Source organism: Onychomys torridus, chromosome 13, assembly GCF_903995425.1.
Source record: "Onychomys torridus chromosome 13, mOncTor1.1, whole genome shotgun sequence".
Taxonomy (NCBI): Eukaryota; Metazoa; Chordata; class Mammalia; order Rodentia; family Cricetidae; genus Onychomys; species Onychomys torridus.
In genome coordinates this window covers 68,973,113-68,993,603 of record NC_050455.1, presented here as the reverse complement: position 1 = coordinate 68,993,603, position 20,491 = coordinate 68,973,113, and the positions used below count along the sequence as shown (strand labels likewise).

At 53.5% G+C, this 20,491-nt stretch overlaps 1 protein-coding gene across 3 annotated transcripts in view; it reads left to right on the top strand.

The window, feature by feature from the left end:
- Positions 1–1,664: 1,664 nt before the first annotated feature.
- Nfatc1 (nuclear factor of activated T cells 1) overlaps positions 1,665–20,491 on the top strand; it is a 107,673-nt gene continuing 88,846 nt past the window's right edge. For 2 of the 3 annotated variants that reach the window (XM_036205176.1, XM_036205178.1), the window contains exons 1-2: positions 1,665–1,802; positions 15,354–16,455. In XM_036205176.1, coding sequence (XP_036061069.1) covers positions 1,676–1,802; positions 15,354–16,455 — 1,229 coding nt within the window. In that variant the 5' untranslated portion in view covers positions 1,665–1,675. Of the gene's footprint in view, positions 1,803–6,114; positions 6,233–15,353; positions 16,456–20,491 lie in introns of those variants that run through there. The other variant, XM_036205177.1, reaches the window with a different exon arrangement.

Below are 20,491 nucleotides of genomic sequence, written 5' to 3'. Positions count from 1 at the left end.
CCGAGGCCACTGGAAGGAGCGGATAGATGCTTCTGGTGGAGTGGATGGGTTTTAGACAGGCATTTTCATATCATTTAACATCGGGCCCATTTGGCCAGCTCCACTTGCTGGATGGAGCAGATTTCCCTAGGTTTAGTGGGTGCGGGGTCCTTTGGAGCACTCACTGGCTCAGTCCACACCCCTCGAGCCCCGCAGTCTCGCCGCCCCACAGCAGACACGCTTTTTTGCTTTGTGGGTTTATTTTAAAAGCGCATGAGGTGTAGGCCAATAGACTTATGATTTCTATATACCAGACGTTCTCACTGCCCAACCCTCCAATGTCTCCCATCCAAAGCCAACAAGAAAATACGGTCGGGTTTTGGCAGCAGAGCCTCGCCTTGGGAGATTCGGGGCGATTTGAAAGAGAAAAAGTGTGAAGCGAGGCGGGACAGAATCCGCAGAAGTTCCCAAGCACCAGCCTTCTCCAAAGCCAGAAATCTCACGGTTACGCCCACAAAAAAGTCACCCTGTGGTCCCCTTTCGGGTCCGCGGGCGCAGGGGCAAAGGCACAGGGAAGGAGCTGTGCAGGTGGGCGCTCTCTCCGAGACGCGCTGCCTCTCTCCTTCTCATGCAGCCAGAAAGCTAGTGCGCTCAGATACTTACAGAGTAAAAATGACAATATCTGGCTGTCCCGGGACGCCATGCAATCTGTTAGTAATTTAGCGGGATGGGAATTTCCTTACTCCCGCCTGCCAGTGGAAGCGCTTTTCCAAATTTCCACAGCGAGGGAAGCCTGCGATTTTACATAATGACTTCAGCATGCAAAGCGTCTCGGCACCCCTCCCCCGCCGCTCGTACCCCCAGCTCCTCATTAAAGCGGAGAGTGGCTCTCTCAGGACACCCGCGAGAAGCTGCTGCCGGCCGGGCTTGGCGCGTTCGCCCATCGCCCCCTGGCAAGCCCTTTCCTTCCCATTTCGTCCCCGCCAGTCCCTAAGTCCCCACTCCCCCATGAGCCCTCACGACCCTTCGCGCCCCATCTTCCCTCTTGAACACCTTTGCCCACCTCCGGGTGCTTCTGCGCACCTCTGGGAGCCCCTTCCAGTCCCTTGAGTCCTCATTCCCCCCTGCTGGGTCCCTTCCCTCCCTGTGCGCCCGGGTGGTCCACCCCGGGGTACCCCTATCCAAACCAGGGCGCCCCGCTTGCCCAGTGAACTGCAGCCGCTGCGCACAGAGGGCGGCGCTCCGCGACTTGTCCCCCGGGCCCCGCGCCGGCTCGGGAGGGCAGGGGCGTGATGTCACTGCAGGGAGGGGGCGCGGGAGCGGCCGAGCGGGCGGGAGCCGGGGGAGGTGTTTTCCAGCTTTAAAAAGGCAGAAGGCAGAGCCCGGCCCTGCGTCAGAGTGAGACCGAGAGGCTCCTAACTGGGCGGCAGAGTCGCCGCGCCGATCCGAGCGCCTGGACACCGGCTCCTGGGCGCGGCACACACCTCCGACCCCGCGGCGAGTCCCCTGGCGCAGGCAGGCTTGCCACGCGTGCACACACCCCCGCATGCCACCTCCCCACGGCGCGCGGCGCTGAGCCCGCCCCGCGCGTGTCGGCGAGGAAGAGGTCCGACTAGGGGAGCCGGCCCGGGGCTGCTCGCCGCGCCAGCTCCCGCTCCTCCTCCTGCTGCCCGCCGCTGCCGCGACCGCCGCGTGGATGCCAAGTACCAGCTTTCCAGTCCCTTCCAAGTTTCCACTCGGCCCTCCGGCCGCAGTCTGCGGGAGCGGAGAAACTTTGCGGCCCGCGCCGCCCGCCGGCGGCACCATGAAGGCGGCCGAAGAAGGTAAGCCCCGCACCCGGTCCTTCGCCCCCGCGTGCCCCGGCCCTCCGCGCCGGCTCGCCGCGCCCCGCGCCCATCTCTAGCCCTCCTCCCGGGCCAGGCTGCCGAGGCCCATCTGCGCGTCCAGGGAGGGGCACGGGCGTCCGGCCGGACAGCGTGGCACACACTGTGAAGGGTGTCCCCCTGGTGTTTCCCCGGCGCAGCCCAGATTTCTAGCGCGCTTTCTTGCCAATAGGTGTCTCCTCTTGTCTAGCGCCGAGTACTCAAACTTGGCTTTGGCTGGGGTCGCAGAGATCCCAGAAGGGGAAACTTGATTCACATTGATGAGAGTTAAGGATGGGCCGGGGAAGGACCGTCAGAACCGGGAAAAAAACAAAAACAAAAACAAAAACAAAAACAAAAACCACCCTAGGATGAAGTGAGGCTTCTTTGGAGAGCAGACATGGCCCAGCTTCTATCACGGGAAGGCAAGACCACCCATTAGGGTGAAGAGCAAACCTATGACACGAAGTTTGAGGGTCTTGCGCCCTCTCAAGTGGGTCGGGTCGTAGGTGCATCTCACTAAGTAAGGTATTAGCCGGCTGGCCCCAAGTGGTCCAGGCTTCTAGATGCTTCTCAAGCTTGTGGCCAAATGTTGCATTCCGACAAGAGTTCTACCTTAGAAAATGCCTTGGGAAAGATCGAAGAAGATCTGCCAGATTTCAAGCTGCTTCTTCCAGGTGAAGAATATATGCTGGGATCTGCCCTGCCCTGGTAGGGCCAGAAGGATGACATGCCCCAGACCCTCAGTCACGACCCTTTGTGTCCCTTCAAAGGAACCAGTACTTTTAAACTTTTAAACCCTGTAGGCTCCTGCAGGTGTCTTTAGAACACCCTTTAAAGGGTGGCTGGCTTTTCAGCAGGGGATTAAGATAACCTGACCTGTGGACAATGGGACCTGGGAGTCACATCTCTTCATTTCTTTTTGGCTCTGAAGGTGTTACTTAAAATTACTGAACGCGAGCTGGACCCTGGCTAAGTCTGGGGCACTCCTATTTACGAGGGCAGCCATCCTTTCCACAGGCACTTGGAAGGAAGCATTAGCTTCCTGTGAGACTCTGATGAGTGTGTCAGGCAGGGGCAGCAGTTCCCAGAGAGTCAGCCCTGGACACCTTGCTTATCTTCAAACTCAAGTCTCATGAATTTAGCACAGATTGATCTAAATTTTCAGAGCTCAATGTCATGGGTAAAGAGTATTGTGTGAACTTTGAACCAAAGGGGGCAGGCATTGCTTGTGTCATGACATCGCCTTCAATTTTAAAGAGGCCTAAACAGGAGGAGCTCTTGTTACAGGGAAAGTTAGCAGTGTGTTTGTTGTGGTTTGGGTTGTGAGTTTCTTGACACTTACTTCCATACACATTCGTCACTGTTTTTTTTTTTAAGCCTACATTTCTTTAATTGTAGAGTTACTGTTCCTCTGCTCAGTAAGAAATTTTCCCGTCTAAGCTGAGCTCAGGGCTTCACCCTTGTAGTCCTAGGTGTGATCTCAGCACCTGAAAAACTGAAACAGGAGGGTTGCCATGAGTTTGAAGCTAGCCTGGGCAACAAAGCAAGGACCAGGCAGGCCTTGGCTACAGTATAAGACCTTGTGTCAACAAAGCAAAACACACAAAGGGAGGGGTATACCAAAGGAAAAGCCATTGTGTGTGTGTGTGTGTGTGTGTGTGTGTGTGTGTGTGTGTAGGGGGTTGTTCATTTCTTGTGTAACCTGCCTTGAGAAGGAAGTTTGAAAATGTCCCTGCTGAAGCAGTGGGTCGGAAGCAATGATGCCCTTTGATCAAATCATATTGGCCGTGTTGTGTAGAAAGAATGTGTATGTACCTGGGCTAACCAGAAGCTGTGATCCAGTCCCGAGACAGACAAACCCATACAGGCGAAGGGAACTGCATACAGCAGGTCAGTGTTGGCCATTGCTGAGGGCCATGGGGAAACACCCTGTTCTGGAGCAGGCCTTGACCTGGACACTAGCTGCTCTCTAAGGTCTTCCCATTCCAGCTAGATGGGAGCTCACCAGGCCCAGCCATTTCTGAAGGCCTTGTTGCTCTGCTCTGAAGAACTCCAAGAAACACAAGCCTGTAGGTAGCCACAGCGTCAGAGTTGCCTCACACAACGCCCCACGGGGCTCTCCGGAGCTGAACAAAGCTTGCCCTGTTCTCCAGCCATTTAGCTTCATGGCATTGTTTCCTAATCCAGATTAGAAAATGCTGCGGCCTTGTACCCTGCCTCATCACACCCAGCACTAGAGCTGGCCCATTAACATCTTGCAGACTTGGGAGGAAGTGGTCCAAGCTAAACACTTCTATCAAAACTGGAGTATCTGCCGAACTGGCAATCCAAGCTTCATACCATGTAGAGGATAGGCAAGGGGCTGGCACACGCTCACGGGAGCATTTCATAAGTAGTTGTGTTGACTCCTGGGTTAGTGAGCAGACAAGGAGGGAGCCAGACAAGCCCCTGAGAGGAAGGCCCTGTGGGCTTCCTCCCTAGGGTCCCAGCATCTGGGGGTGAGGGGGCAGGAGAAGCCAGGTGCTTTGCAACTTTAGCAAAAAGCTTTATTCAAAATCGGACAAGAAGGGCTGTTAGGTGTGTGTAACTGGGGAAAAGGTGGCTGAAGAGAGATCGAGGTTTCTCCACAGAAAACAGAACTTCCATTTCCCCGAAGGTCAGCAGAAAAGCAAACTAAAACAAAACAACGCTCCAACATGCATCTCAAAGTGAGAACTATTATTAGAAACTAAATCAGGCCAGACTGAACTATAGTTTATCACGGGAGAAAACCAGCTATTGAAATGGGGTCCTAGGGAAAGTGGCAGCCCATGTGAGGCCCAAGTTAGCCTCTGGAAAAAGCCATCCCCCCAAGGCCCATGGCTGCAGGGCAAGACGGGCACAGAGGACACTTGCATCTGGAGGCAGATGCAGATGGAGGGATGCAGACCTCCCTCCTCCTTTCCTTCCTGCCTCCCTCTTGGGTTCTGAGACTGGCCTCTCCTGCCCTAGCCACCATTTTCCTGGTATTCCAGATGTTGGTTCATGTGGTGCCAAGACACCGGCAAAGTTCGAACAAAAGCTGGGAGAAACAGGCAAAGATGGATGGGGCTCCACAGGCCCAGCCTTTGCCTTCTGATTGCGCTGTACACCGCACGGTTTGAGTGGGTAATGGGTAACGGCCAGCACCCACTCAGTCTTTGGGAGCTTTGAAGTCACTCCCCTACTAGAACATGAGTGTGTAGAGTGTCTTCGGTGCTGAAAGACTGAGGTCGTTGGTGCACGAAAACAGATCTCCTTTGAACGAGGTGGCCACCCTGGGTAAACGTGAACGGTGTGTGAGCAACTGTGTTCTGGGACTTGACCCGAATAGAGGAGAGCACAACCCTCAGGAACCCCCACCCCCATTTTCCTGTCACTTTCAGGTAATTTCTTTAGTAAAAGCGGGGCTAGAAAATGTTAACCCCCCCCCCCCCCTCCGCAGCGTTTACTGTTAGAAGTTGCAAAGCTCTGAGGTGGGCTCTGGGATGCCTCCCTGCAGGTGGGTCTTCGCCAATCTTTCTGCTCAAGACGCAACCTGGAGGAAGCCCTAGATAGATCAGGAGAGGCCACGTTTTGAAACTTTATATTTATTTTTTTATTTTTTTTATTTTCCTTTCTTTTCGAACTTTTGAACTAATCCAGTAGCCTTGGTCTTTTTCCTGGTGCAGGGAAACAGCAAGACCCAGGGCACCTCCTTCGGCTGTGGACTGCGCACCACGCTGAACAGAAATCAGGGGACCAGCTGCAGGCCCGCCGCCGGCGGGTCCAGGACGCAGCTCGAGCCCCGCCGGCCCTGCGCTCCGCTCCGGGACAACCGCGCAGCCGGGCCTAGGCTGTTGCGCTCTCCTTGCGGTGGCTGGCTGTGCCGAGGCTGGGACGCGGAAGCCGGGGCTGCTTGCGCGGGGCTGAGTTTCTGCGGGGAGAGGGTGTCCTACCGGAGACCCAGGTCCCAAGGGGAGGCGGGGACCCGGAGGAGCTGCGCGGGATCCTGCTGGGACCAGGCATCCTGTTGAGGGGCGGGGATGTCCCTCGGACCGCGCGGTCCTGCGGGCGCGAGTGGAGCCCAGGCTGCGCTCGGGCTCGCGCGCCGAGTTTATTTAAAACTCGGAAGCCGGCGGCCGCGAGCAGCTTGTTTATGTAAACCCGGAAACACCCGGGGGGACAGGGGCGGGACCGGGGCGGGAGGCCGGGGAGGGGACAGGGGAGGGGACAGGAGGCGGGGGCCGCGTCACGCCGGGGACGCGCGCGAGCGCCGGGCGCACCAGTGCCGCGCGACCCCGACATGACGGGGCTGGAGCAGGACCCGGAGTTCGACTTCGATTTCCTCTTCGAGTTCGATCAGAGCGGCGGGGGCGCCGCGGCCGCAGGTGGGTCCGGCGGGGGACGGCGGGCGCCTGCACCCCGCCGTGGGCCTGAGTTTGCTGAGGTCGCCGGTGCCCGCCCCAACCTGGCACCAGCCGGGACCCCGGGCCGCCGCCCTGCGCGGCCAGGAGCGTCGCGGACCAAGTTGCTGCCGGCCGCGAGGAGGCGGGAGGCCACCTGTGGGGCGAGCCTGCCACGCTCACCCGCCGGGGCACTTCCTGGCATCGGAGCACCCGGCCCCGGGAGAGGGCTCGCCCCTCCTTCCAGGAGGCCCTTCCCCGAGGGGAGGCTGTGTCCGGCGCAGGACTTGGACCTCGTAGTCCGGGGACAGATGGTCAGCGGCGCTGCCAGAGGGCGGTCGGAAGCCGCCCTTTCTGAGAGCCCGGCTGCTACCGCTGGGCCCCGGGGACCCGGAGCCAGGAGGCCCGGCCCTGCGCTGACCGCCACCGCAGCTCCCTCAGCAGGAAGGCTCCACCACTTGGGTTTCAGTCCACACCTCAGCAACAGAACCTGTCTTTCATTTTCTCTTCTCTCTGTGGAAAGTCAAGCTTTCAGCTAGGCCAACAATCAAGGTGCAGTTTCCCCAAACTTGATTCTCCTGAACAATGACAGCCCATGTCTTGTTCCAGCCCCACTCCTGGTAGTTTGGCTATTTTCTTCATCTGACTTTCTGTTCCAAGTTGCACACAGCCCCCAGACAGCGTTCTGTGCTTTCCTTGGGTTCTGCATCCCAGAAGTGTGGGGACCAAACAGACAGGACACTTGTAGCGCACCTCTGAAATGAGCGTGTCGTATTTCTGTAACATCCATTACCCTTTTTAAAAAAGTTCAACATCTTGTTTGCCTTTGAAGATGAGTGCTCCAACTTGGGTGTCACCACCCAGCAACTATCATCTGCCCACCCCAACACACACCCCCAAACCTTTTCTGATAGGTTTGTTCTCTTCTTCCAAGGCCCGGGTTACAGGCTGTGTGGGGTCAGTGGCGTCCAAGGCAGGCAGAATCTGAAGACAGGTAACTGCTGGGAAGAGATCCGGGGCTGCAAGTGGAGACCCTTGATATCTCTTGGCCGTGTTGCTTTGGGGAAGTTAGATTTGGTGTTGTGGCAGTGCATGGGACATTCTTGAGCTCTCTCCAGAACTCTCAAGCTCCAGGCTAAAAAGCCAATATTCCTGACCTTTTCTCAGGGTGTCCATGCTGGATTTGGATGAGTGTGGGTCGCTATGGTTCTGGTTCCCCTATGATATCCGTAGCTCCTGTCTCTTCAGGGATAAAGCCATGAGTGGAATGTAGCCTTCCTGGGTTCCCCAAGCTGCCTGCTATTTGGGTAAGGCTTCACTGCCTTCCAGTGACGCCCTTTTTGGCTCTGAATAGACAGTTGGCTACAGACCCAACAACAGGATCAGGGACAAGGCTCCAGAACCTCATGGTGGCCTGTGGTCTGCTTGGGAGAAGAGTGTCCTGCTGGCTGTTATCATACCTTTCTACCTCAAGGGAGGATGCAAACTTGGCAGTCATTTCCACAGACCTAGGCTGAGAATCTTTAAGGACAAGGGTGTGTGCGTACTTGCTCGGGCAGACGGTTAGTGGATTTCAGCACGAGCAGCAACTCCCCCCATGCCAGGATCTTTGACTCATAAGTGGACACAGCAGCTCTTCACTTGTGTCTTTCTATATTGAGACACATAATGCCAAAGTTAAGATCCATCCAGGACCATTCGGGAAGGGACACAGGATGACAGTTTCAGCTCTTATCCGTGAAGAAGAAGCCGAGTAGGGGCTCTGGTGAGCCCCAGGCTCCCTTCTGGCCTGGGAAGCAGGTGGCTCCTTGAACTTTGAGTGGCAGGTAGGTTTAGGTCACATCCTCCCCTCATGCATGTGAGAGAGCCTTGCTTTTGATGTTGTTTCTCTGAAGTAGAGTGAAAAGGTGAAGTCTTGTGTCTCACTACAGCTCAGGCTAGATGTGGCCATCACAATACAGTGTCCCTGGAACAGGGTGCTCCCTAGAGCCGCACAGAGGTGCAGGGAGGTGCCTGGGGATGTCCCTGTGAATTGTGGGTCACGGCCTCAGTGAAGCCAAGGTGCTGCATCTAAGGCCAGCCCTTGCAGCTTGAGGGTCAAGGGCCACCAGAGAGAGCTCTGGGCAAGGGAGGCCACACTGGGAAGAACTCTTTCTCCCTTTGACAGTGTTGAGAGAAGGTACTGGAAGGCATTCTACGTGCACAATAATGTTACGTTTCTGTGTGTGTGTGTTTTATTTAAAAGGACATGGCTACCCCAGAACAAGGGGACACAGTCCCCCCACCCCACCCCACCCCACTCACCCGTGGAGGGGCAGACTGGGCTGCAATGGGCCTAGGTATGTCCACATTGTTACTCCCATCAAGTACCCATCATGTGAGTCCTTACCGTATTCTTTGGAGGGAAGGATTGTGCCTGGTGCTTTATTTCCAGAGTGCTCAGCACAGGCCAGAGGTAGATATACAATAGCCATTTGTGAGGAGAGGATAAAGAATATTTTAAAGTAAGCAGCCTAGGGCGGAACAGGACTTTGAGCAATATTCCCTTCCAGTATCAGGCATCTTCTGTCTCCACCCTGCCAACCAGTGGGCCAGCCTCAGCTTTTGGGGAGAAGGCAGGGCCATAGACTCCCTTCTGGGGCTCAGGAAATAGCTGCTTTGCTTGTCAGCTGGGGGGCGGGTGTGCCGCTTCCCGCCCCAGGGCTCCTGTTTTGTAAGTTATTTTGGCCTGGCCGCTTAGCTCTGTCTCCGTGGCAACTCAAGAGGAAACTGGCCAAGGCCCTGGGCCCAGACAGCTCTGCCCACCGGCTTCAGGCTTAAACAGTGTTCCAGTGGAAGGGGGCTTTGCTGCCATGGGGTTTGGAAGAGCTGTTATTCTCAAGTGTTTTCTGCTGAGGGGGTAACTTCTCTTTTCCCAGCAGGAGGTAGAGGAGCCCATGTGGGTCTGTCAGTCCCACCACAGGAATCCATGGGAGGAGTGGGCCTTGCCCAGGAGAGCCCTGAGTGTGCTAAGGCTTGATGTTTTTGGAAAAGGACTTTTGTCTTTGCTGGGAGCAGCCTCCCCACGTTCAAGTTCTATAGATGTTTTTTAATCAACAGCAAACTTGTCAGTGTGAGCAGGATATGTTAGCTCTGTATCAGGTTTTCAAAGGAAGCCCTTGACTAAGCAGGAGCACCTTGGAAAACAGAACAAGTGAAAGCAATGTTTTAGTACACACCTGGGGGAATGCTGGAGGTCTTCGAGGAAAGATGTGGACCCAGGCTGGACACAGGCCCCTTAAGCACGCTGTGGTGAGCTTATCTGTGGATCACTGGGTGACATTTTCTGTTGCTTCAGCAAGCCCAGTTCTCTGCCCTGTAAATCTCCCTTCGGAACATTGTGGCAATGACAGTACTTCAGAACCTGTTACTGTCTGTCATTTCACAGGACTGACCCGGTCGTCCACGCTGTCCTCACTAGGTAGCACCATCCAACGTGCTAAGTAAACAGCAAGGACTAGGCTGTCCCTGTGCTGTTCTGTTTCCTTCTGTCTCATCCCTCAGTGTGGAAACTTGCAGCCTCACCCGTGCCCTGCAGGCTCCGTTGCATGTAGAAAGACCAGGGTGGGCAGGCATCTGGAGCACAGGACCTGGCTGGCAGGCTCTCACCGGTTCTATTTCTAGCGTCAAGTCCTGCAGTGCATGCAGCCCTAGGAAAGGCTAAAGGGGTGTTCCTTAAAATGAAAGGTGAAATTTGGCTGTGAAGAGTTGTGCTCTGTGCTTGTTAGCCGTGAGTTCTGGGGGTGGCTATGGGACAGCATCATATACGTGTGGTGTGCAGCACAGCACTGCCTTCACTCACTTCAGACAAAATGCCACGTGCTCTGACGGGAGCACCTACAGAGTGATTTCATAGCAGGTGCCATAGGTCGCCTGGTGGGAGGGAAGCAGGCGTTCTCCTGCAGCATGTCTTAAAAGGAGATAGACCGGGGTTAGGATTTAGCTCAGCGGTAGAGCGCTTGCCCAGCAAGTGCAAGGCCCTGGGTTCGGTCCTCAGCTCCGACAAAAAACAAAAAAAAAAAAAAGGAGATAGACCAGGTGCTGCCGTGGAGTGCACTATTCAGAAGTAATGCTTTGGTACAGCTGAAGTAAATTCTCCCACAGAATCAGAATGTTTTGGTCAGTACTGGCTTGTTGGTTCGCTGAGGCTGGTAGGAGGCGGCCAGTTCCACGAACTCTGGATTTGTCCAGCGTTGCCTGGATGTCCATGTGGAGTTCTGCATGCAGCAGGGTGGTTGAGAGAAGTGAGCAAGGACCTGGCGATCTGTGGCACCCGCAGAGGGTGGCCATGCCTTCATTACATTTTATTACGTAATAGAGAGGATGCTGTGAGAGGTCTTTGCTTTGGATTATGCTTTTCATACTGGGGTGTCCTGCACCTCAGTTTAGTGACCCATTCAGCAAAAGCCAGGCTGCCAGGCACAGCCGTGTCTGATGTTACATAATCAGTCCCGACATCTCAGAGTTGGTAAGGGAATGACTGGGAAGCTTGGTGTCCTTATAGCCGCTCCAGGGCAGCCGCTGTGGAAAGGTGGAAGTTAGTGCAGGTGGAGAGCCAGCCCTGCCCCACAGCCCAGGCTTTGTAGCAAGAGGAAGCTGAACTCAGCCGCCCGCCATGGAGTCAGTGGGCACGCTGACTCCAAAGGATTCAAAGGGGCAGACCCACTTCTCACAGATAGGCGTTTAAGCTTTCATTCTGCAGATTGACCGTGTAGGTTAGTTGGTTTTGTTTTTAATATGTTTTTGAGAAAGGGGCTCATGTAGCCCCAGGCTTGTTTCTAACTCACTATGTAGCCAAGAGAGCTTCTAATTCATGATCCTCCTGCCTCCACCTCCTGAGTGCTGGCCTCACAGGTGTGCCTGGTTTATGTGTTGCTAGTCATTGAACCCAAGGCTTCTCAAATATCCATCAAGTACTTACTTACTGAGCTATATTCTAACTCTGTTCTGTTTCTTAATTAGCATTTTATGGATCTTTCTTTGCCCCGTTGAATCCTATTTTATTAAACATTTTGGTCTAAGTAAAGCACCCCCTGTAATGTCCTTGGGCCCATGTGCCACGTTCCACAACTTCCTCTTCCTCTGCATCTGGGCCCAGAATGAGAAAATCTCCTTCTTCCTCCTTCTCGGGGCCTTAGAAAACCTATTGCTAAGTCAGCCCCAAGGAGACGAGCAGAGATTTGCCATATCATCTGCCTTCTGCCTGCTGCCCAGACTTTTCTTCTGGAATCTTCCAGTTCCGCAGGCAGCTGGAGCCCTGGCCTCAATACTGCAGGGGTGTCAAGGGAGGACTTAGAAGAGCTCAGGACTTACTTTGCTTGTTGACAGGAGTTTCTAGAGAACTCTTCAAATTTTCATTCCCACCAAAAGAAGGTGGTCAGCTGCAGGGCCAGCCCTGGTCTGGAGTTCACAGGATTCTCTCATTTGGGAGACAGAGAACACAGGAGCCAGGTCCTGCCCAATTGCAGGTAGGTCTCCTTCCGGGTCTGGTGGCTCAAGGCAGTGGAAGGCTGGCCTGGGTCTTCAGGCCGCACCTCTATGTGGAGAACTGGGCAGGCATGGGCTCAGCTTTCCCAGGGTGTGCAGAGCTGCTCTGATGCCAGTGTTTCCCATTAGCCTGAGTCTCACACTTCTTTGTCTTCTGGAGTTGGGTTCCGTTAAGATGAAAACCAGTTCTTTTTTTTTTTTTTTTAAAGATTTATTTATTTTATGTGTGAGTATTTTGCCTACATGTATAGATAGGCACCACATGTGTGTTTGGCACCTACAGAGGTCAGAAGAGGGCATTAGATCCTCTGGAACTAGAGTTACTGGTGGTTGTGAACCACCATGTGAGTGCTGGGAACTGAACTCAGGTCTTCTGTAAGAGCAACAAGTATTCCTAACCACTAAGCCATCTCTCCAGTCTTGAAATCCTATTGCTCTGGAGTGTTATGTTACTGGCAGGCTTCCCACAGTGCAGAAAGCTCTGGACACATGTGGCCGCATAATGTTGGCAAGACTTGACTTCCCAAGCACATTAGCTCCCTGCTGAGGGCTGGGGCCTATGAAGCCATCTCACCTGGGTGCTGTCGTCTGGGCAATCCATGGCACCCACATGGGTACAGTTGCCACAGTTCTCAGGATGTGTACCTCAAGCACCTTTGTTCAGAGGTGGTGCCTCTGGCAGAAGCTTGCCTTGCCATGCTGCTCCACACATCTGCTACAGACTGTGCTCTGGGATTTGGACCCTTCTGGAACCCTGGTGGTAGCAAGGCTCAGAAGGCTGGAGAGCAGAGCACAGATGACCTCATCCTCAAGGCCCCTTGAGTGATGAGCAGGTAGGGTCATGAAGGACTCACCAGTCTGTGGTTGGCAGTGAGTCTATGATTTCTAAAGATGACTGGAAGGGGCCTGGCTGAACGTAAGCAAAGTGATGACCACTAGAGAAACTTCCTGAAGGGGGCATGTTTCAGAGGATGTAGTACTTCAGAGAGCACCAAGCCAGAAACCCAAGTTCAGAGGTGAAGCCGAGTCTTAGAGAGGCAGTCATTCTTTCAACTTGTAACTGACTGTAAGACCCCAGCGCTGGTAAAAGTACTGTTGAAATCAGTTACTGAAACTCCTACCCTGTTCATCTATCATTTCCTCCTCCCTTTTACCAGTATCCTAATCAGCAATGACACGGTGACCTTTTGGGGTTCCCCACCTTACACTCCTGGCTTTGGTTGACTAGTTAAGACCTAAATCCTGGCCACACCTCCTTAGTCGTGGAACCTTGAGTGTGCTTTTCCCCAGAAAGTTCTAGATTGGAAAGTGCTGCCCCAGCTTAGGGAGATCTCTGTAGCAGCGTCTTTCCTTGTGTCTACCACCTGTCTGGCAAATCACAGGATGCATAGAGAATCTCCCTCCTCCCTCTGCCTCCTCCCTTTCCTCCCTCCTTGTCTCCCTTCTCCTTTTGCCAAGGTGAATCTTTAGACAGCCTCTGGCGGTAGTAGGAGAGAAGACAGCTCATAGGCATCTATTAATGCTGCTCCCACATGGGGTCCCCGGTAACCTGCTCCAGACTTCTCTGTTGGTGACCTCACAGAGAAGCCGGAACATCTCTTTCACTGACCAGCCTTTGGTCTTTAGGCTTGATTTTTCCCACTTGAACTTGTTCATACCTCTACCGACTGGGCCCTTTGGGGCTAGTGTTCTTTGTCATTATGTACTATGGACAGTCAGTCTTCCCCATGGCTGCACTTGGGGTACTGCGAGTGGCCTGCCTCTGTCCAAGGCATCGAGGTACAGCTGGCCATGGAGGCTTACTGACAGTGAACAGCACTGCAATTTTGTCCAGTGCTCATGGAGACAGCATGAGCTTAGGAACTCGGCAAAGGCCTTCCCTAAGACCCAGATGACACCAACCACCAGTCCCGTCTCTTCGGAAGCATTGTCTCCTCTAGAAAGTGGCTTTGGAATAATTTAACAGTGTTGATTTCAGTGTTAGGCCCCAGCTTCTCGAGGTATGGCCTTCAGACCGGACAGTGGTGCTTTTGGATGACAAGGACCCTCCAACCATGGCATTGGCGGGAAGGTCCACCCCATACAAGTACAGCTTCCTGATTCGGGTGGCTTCTGATTCCTCTAGCTGTCCCTTGTTCCTCTTTGTCCCACCTCTAGCCTTTCCAGAGGGCCACTGTGACTCAGGAATTAATCACTGTCCTCTGGGTGGCTTCTGGACTGGGACCTTTGTCTACCTCGTAAAGAGGCTCCTGTGTTGCCAGAGGGATGGTGAACTACCTTGGTGGCAGAAGACCGGAGTAAGCAGTAGTGGAAACTTTCCATCCTCCCCGAGGCCTGGCCTGCTCCTCCTTGAAAATATCCTGAGGTTTGGCTGGTGCTCTGAGACCCCAGCATTCCTGGAGTTTTCCCTTCTTGGTTTCTGAGCCCAGGATCAACAGAGAGCTGTCCTTGAGCACACTGTCTCCCAGCGGGGCACCGGAGCCTGGTGTGGAGCAAGGATTTCCTTGGGCTGATTTCAATTATTCAGAGACCTGGAGATGCTTGTCTCCAGACACACATGACTGGCTCTGGGATGCTGAGAACCATTTCTGATGAGAAATCCAGAAGCAGGGCTTTCCTGTTAATTGTAATAATGATTTTTTTAAAAGTGTTTATCAAGATATAAATAGCACATAATGATTCTGAGATCCAGTTGCTCCTTAGAATCATCTGTTTTGTTTTAGAAGTTCTGGAAGGTAGATTTCTAGGTACCAGCCGGCTCAGGGAGCCATAAGAGCAACTTCAGAATTCACATTTTCATCCATCCTTCTGGGTGTGCTCTTTGCTTCCGAGCATATGGGCTGTTTGATAGTTAGTTGCCAATAAAAACCTATTTGAATGTCTGGGTCCCTACATCTAAAGCATATACCTCCTTTGACCTATACATCTGTCATTATTCCTCCCTCCCTCCCTCCCTCCATAATCTGTCCAGCCACTGTCCGTCCTTCTGCCCATCATCTGCCACTCATACATCAGTCTCTCCACCCATGAAATGAAATGAACACCTGGCTTGGAGCTCAAACTCCTGCCTTGCTCAGCCTCCGAAATGTTAGAATTACGGAAGTGCCTCACTGTGTCTGGCTCTGCAGACAGCCACGAACCAGTAGGCTAGAGCATGGCTGCTACTGGTCAGAGGGATAGATAGAGAAACATGCATGTTAGCTTGTGATGCATGGTGGAGAGAGGGAGCAGGGCCCGGGAGCAGGGTGGCGGTGGAGACAAATTGGAGATGATGGCTCAGCTATTGCATTAGAATAGGAAATCATTACAGTGGCTGGGGAATGCAGAGTTTACATAGAGAGGACAGTAAGGGACACTGTCTGGCATTTGGTGGGGGGACATCTGGCTGAGAAAGGCTGATGTGCTGGGATCTAGTGAGGTCTAAAGTCAAGCAGGAGGCCCTGGAGGCCTTGGGGCAGCCTGACCTTGGGACACTCCTGGGGCCTGGAGTCCTCAGGGGATGGCTCCAGGTCTTGGCTTCACTGTCTTTGTGAGTATGTACTTCTGACTCACTGGCCTCCTCTTTTCTCCTTTCTTCCAGAACACTACAGTTATGCATCCCCAAGCATCACCTCAACTCTGCCCCTTCCCACACCACACACCTCCTTACCAGCACCATGCCATGACCTCCAGTCATCCACCCCGGGCATCTCAGCTGTTCCTTCAGCAAATCATCCCTCGAGTTATGGAGGGGCCGTGGACAGTGGGCCCTCAGGCTACTTTCTGTCCTCTGGAAACACCCGGCCCAATGGGGCCCCGACTCTGGAGAGTCCTCGAATTGAGATCACCTCCTACCTGGGCCTCCACCATGGCAGCAGCCAGTTTTTCCACGACGTGGAGGTAGAAGATGTTCTTCCCAGCTGCAAGCGGTCACCATCCACAGCCACCCTGCACCTGCCCAGCCTGGAAGCCTACAGAGACCCCTCCTGCCTGAGCCCGGCCAGCAGCCTGTCCTCAAGGAGCTGTAATTCCGAGGCCTCCTCCTATGAATCCAATTACTCCTACCCTTATGCATCCCCCCAGACCTCTCCATGGCAGTCACCCTGCGTGTCTCCCAAGACCACGGACCCAGAGGAGGGCTTTCCCCGAGGCCTGGGTGCCTGTCACCTTCTGGGATCTCCAAGGCACTCCCCATCCACATCTCCTCGTACCAGCGTCACGGAGGAGAGCTGGCTTGGAGCCCGGGGCTCCCGGCCCACGTCCCCTTGCAACAAGCGCAAGTACAGTGTCAACGGCCGACAGCCCTCCTGCTCACCCCACCACTCGCCCACCCCGTCCCCACATGGCTCCCCTCGGGTCAGTGTGACCGAAGACACCTGGCTTGGGAACACCACCCAGTATACCAGCTCCGCCATCGTGGCAGCCATCAATGCCCTGACCACTGACAGCACTCTGGACCTGGGCGATGGTGTCCCTATCAAGTCTCGGAAGACAGCCCTGGAGCATGCACCCTCAGTGGCCCTCAAGGTAGAGCCAGCTGGGGAAGACCTGGCCACCACTCCACCCACCTCTGACTTCCCACCCGAGGAGTTCGCCTTCCAGCACCTTCGGAAGGGTGCCTTTTGCGAGCAGTATCTGTCGGTGCCCCAGGCCTCATACCAGTGGGCGAAGCCCAAGTCTCTGTCCCCTACGTCATACATGAGGTAAGCAGTCTGTGGCTGGGGTTGAGCTGTGTCTGGGGGCCGTACAGTAGGGATGTGGCTGGGGCAGAGACGTGCACTGCCCTGGCTTCTCTCTGGAGATAATGGTATGCTGGTGCACGTGGTACTGTCATCACTCTCTTTGTTTCTTCTGGTGGCAGCTGCCTACATGCCGTCTCTCCGCCTGACAGTTCCTTTTCTAAGGACACCTCAAACCAGATTAGGGGATCCCAGGAGTATTGCTTCACAGACACTAATTTTTTGGAGGTCATGTTCACAGGTGCCAGGGGTCAGGGTTAGGGTTGCAGCCCATGGATTCTGGGGCTGTAGTTCTGCTCAGTGTGAGGCGCCTCAGGCATCACAGTTGTGTTTTTCAATAAGCCCGGCGAGGCAGCCATCCTCCTGTGTGTTCTGCCTCCTGCGTACCCACTTCCTCTCTCGGCCTTAATTGCTATCACCGTGCTGGGGCAGATGTGGAGCCCTCAGCTCCACAGTCCCCCAGAGCAGCCAGCTCACCAGTGTTCCATCAGCAGCACAGCCATCGCCTCCCAGGAGACCAGTACATGCTTGCTGGCAGTCTGCTAACAGGGAGCTCGAGCATGTTACAAAACTCCGGTCTTAAGTTGTTGGCTTTTCTTTTTAACAGGATGCAGGGCTGCTTGCGATTTACCGGGCCCATTTCACCAGCTCAGTGCTTTTATCTGTCACTAAACAGGTGTGCCACTTGTGATGCCTGGCAGGCTGCTTTCTGCTCCAGGGTTTTCACAGGAGGCATGAAAACATCTCCTCAGGCCACTGAAAGCACATGTGCAATCAGAGTCTGGTCTGCTTCCGTGAACCGAGGCACCTCTGATTCAGAGACCCATCACGTCTAAGACCTGGCATTTCTCTTTTGCCTCCTTCCCATCCCCTTCTCCTCAGGACAGACTCATGCCCACTTCGGGCATGACCACCTGATATTTGGTACCTTGCTCTCTAGTAACTGTGAGGCTACCAGCTCCAGAATTCAGCTGTTTTTTTTTTTTTTTTTTTGCGGGGCGGGGGGTCCTTTCCACACAATGCAGCCACATGGCCATGTGTCATTCCAGGAGATGGAGGGCAGGCTGGGAGTGGTACAGCTGAGCCTTTCTGTAAGTTGTAGCAAAGGGAAGGTGCCCAGGTTCTAAAGTGAAACGGACCTGTCTTGGGCACAGAGTGTGAGCTGAAGGCAGAGGGGCGGAACAGAGCTATTTCCTGTCTTGATGCATTCAGGCCTCTGTCAGTCTGTCCTGTGTCCCTCCATCTGTCCTAGGAACACAAAGGGCTGGCAGTTCAAGCCATATCATCAGAGCATATCAGGAACAAAATTTATGTAAAACATGGGAACCTGAAATCCACAAAGAACTGGTGTGCCTACCACACTATCATTACGACTTTTATTGAACTGAAACCAAGAGTAGTTCAACACTGGCCCTCTCAGCTCACAGTCATAAGTGTGACAAGTTTGATTTGTGGTTCAGGGCCAGTGAAGGTCATTGTCATTCAAAGAGACTGAATGGAACTCCTGAGATCAGGGCAGGGAAATGTCCTGCAGGACAACTGGAGCCATGGCAGTAAGTTAAGATTCAGGTAAGCACGTGGGTGGCGTGCTGGGGCTGCAGTGACAGGAACGGCAGACTGGTGGCTTTCCCACCAGGCATATGCTCTCCCAGCTCAGGCCTGGAAGCCCGAGATGAATGTGTGTGGTCAGCTGGCCTCTTTCTTGGCTTGCATGTACCACCATCTCTCACTGTGTTCCTCGCTCATTCCTGTCTTCCTTCCTTTAAGTACCCCAGATCTTGTGCTAGTGACATCAACTTGGTCACCTTTAAAGATCCTTTCTCCACATCGGTCACCCTCAGAGGTGCTGGGGGCTAAGAGTCCAAGTTGGAACTTTGGGGACACAGATCAACACTGACTGCCCATCTTACTTTTTCAGGGAAATAGCACAATGTCTCCAAACATGAAATCTGTCCCCATTTTATATGTTTTTGGTTCTTCTCAGAGGGGCTTACAGCAAGTTGGGTATTTCTGGTGGCCCACAGCTGTCTAGTGGCACGGGCCCTGGAAAGGTTGCTGGTTTTTTCCTCTTCTTAGGAGCATTGACAGGGGCCTAGTGGCCTGTGATCCTATGGTCTTTATCTCACGGTCTCAGAGCCCCGGGGTGGCTATGATGCCATGACATTCCTATGAGCCAACACAAACAAACACCACCCCATCCTGGGGCTTGAAGTTCACCTTTTCCCACTGTTTTGGTTCACCTCGAAATATGTTTCCTGGTCCCTTTGAGTGGATTTCCATAAACTCACTAATGGCTGCTCTAGGCAGCTGGGAGCTGTAGTGGAGATGAAATGTGGAATGGTTTGGTCGTCACTGTGAAGAAGCCAGACTCCCTCCCCACAGACACTCTTAGGGACAAGCACAAGGCAGCAGGGACTGAGATGTGCCCCTGAAAGGCTCTGTCCCCACATGTCCGGAGAGTCCCCCAGTGTGAAGCCACCTCCTGCCCCATCCTGGGCATAGTGCCTCCTCCATGCTTTCAATTCCACCTGGGGATCTCGTTTGTTCTTTTTCGTGGTGCCCACTCCCTCTCCTGTTCAGGGTGCTCCAGTCAGTTCCATGGGATAGATCAAAGAATGACATGGAACTCTTGGTACAACTGAAGAAGTTACTTTCGTGAAGCTAATAATGATGGCTCGGCTTTTGTGGTTTTAGACGCAGGCTTTAACTGGATGTTGCAGCAGGAACCTGGCACAGAAGCCGTGGTAACTTGCTTGGGCCTCACTGGTGGCGACAGCAGGGACAGATGCCTTTTGTGCAGGTGGAGTCACCTTTGATGTTGCTGCTATCTCCGAGTGGGCCGGGAGTGGCAGTGTGGAGCAGGTGGACACCCGAGTGCTTGTGTCTGGAGACGCCAATTCACATTAGGTTGTTCCTACATGTAGTTTTCAGATTGTGGCCCTTAGGGAATTGTGGGTAGTGTATGTACGTGTGCATGCCCCCGTGTGCTCATGCATGCACACGTGGAGGTCATAGGTCAACTTTAGATATCCTCTGTTGCTCTCCACACTTATTTACTTATTTACCCATCTCTATCTATCTATCTATCTATCTATCTATCTATCTATCTATCTATCTATCTAATTTATTCTTGAGGCAGAATCTCTCATGAAATCTGAAGCACACCAACCCATCTAGGCTGGTGGGCAGATGAGCTTCAAGGATTCACTCGCTTCCACTCCCCCAGTGCTGTGGTTACAGATGTGTGCCAGGGCACCCAGCTTTTATGTGAGCACTGGAGATCCCAACCCAGGTTCCCATGTTTACGTTAACAGCAGGCACCTCACTGACAGGCTATCTCTGCAGCCCTTTTAAAGGATTTTTGTATTTACCCAAAGGGACTAAAGTTTAAGCAACTGTTCACCCATCCATTCCATCCTGAGCCAAACTTCACAGTGTACCTGTGCTGTGTGTCACAACTTGGGTCAGCTCTGCATAGAAGCATTTTCTTCCCTTCTAGGACAGGCTCCTGGGAAGTGTCTTACTTTCCTGACATCCTCAGCCAGCATGATCTCTGGACTTGCCTATAAAAAGGCAAAGTTACATGACGCATTCAGATAAGAAGGAACTGGTTTGGGGCTAGCGGAAGCGTTTTAACTAAGTGTGTCGGCAACATCAGCGTTAGGTTTGCTGAGTTAGTTTGTGATGCACTGGGCCGTGGCTTTCTGAAGAACAGCATTCCCAAGGGGTGGGGCAGGCTTGGTAAGGCTTTGACTCAGGGAGCCGGCTTGGTTGAGATGATAAGAAATGGATACTCTGTTCAAATCAGTTTGTGTCAGACCTTGTTTCTGTCAGGTTTTGGCTGTGATGTTGGACGCCTTGATGATAGTAGTGGCTTTGATGATATGTGCAAGTGTTAGCTTCAAAAGGTCCAGCAAGTCCTCTTGCATTTGAGGTTATCAGTGTAGCTCAGAGTTTATCCTAAGTGGGAATAAGATTAAATACGCCTGTAAATGTTCAC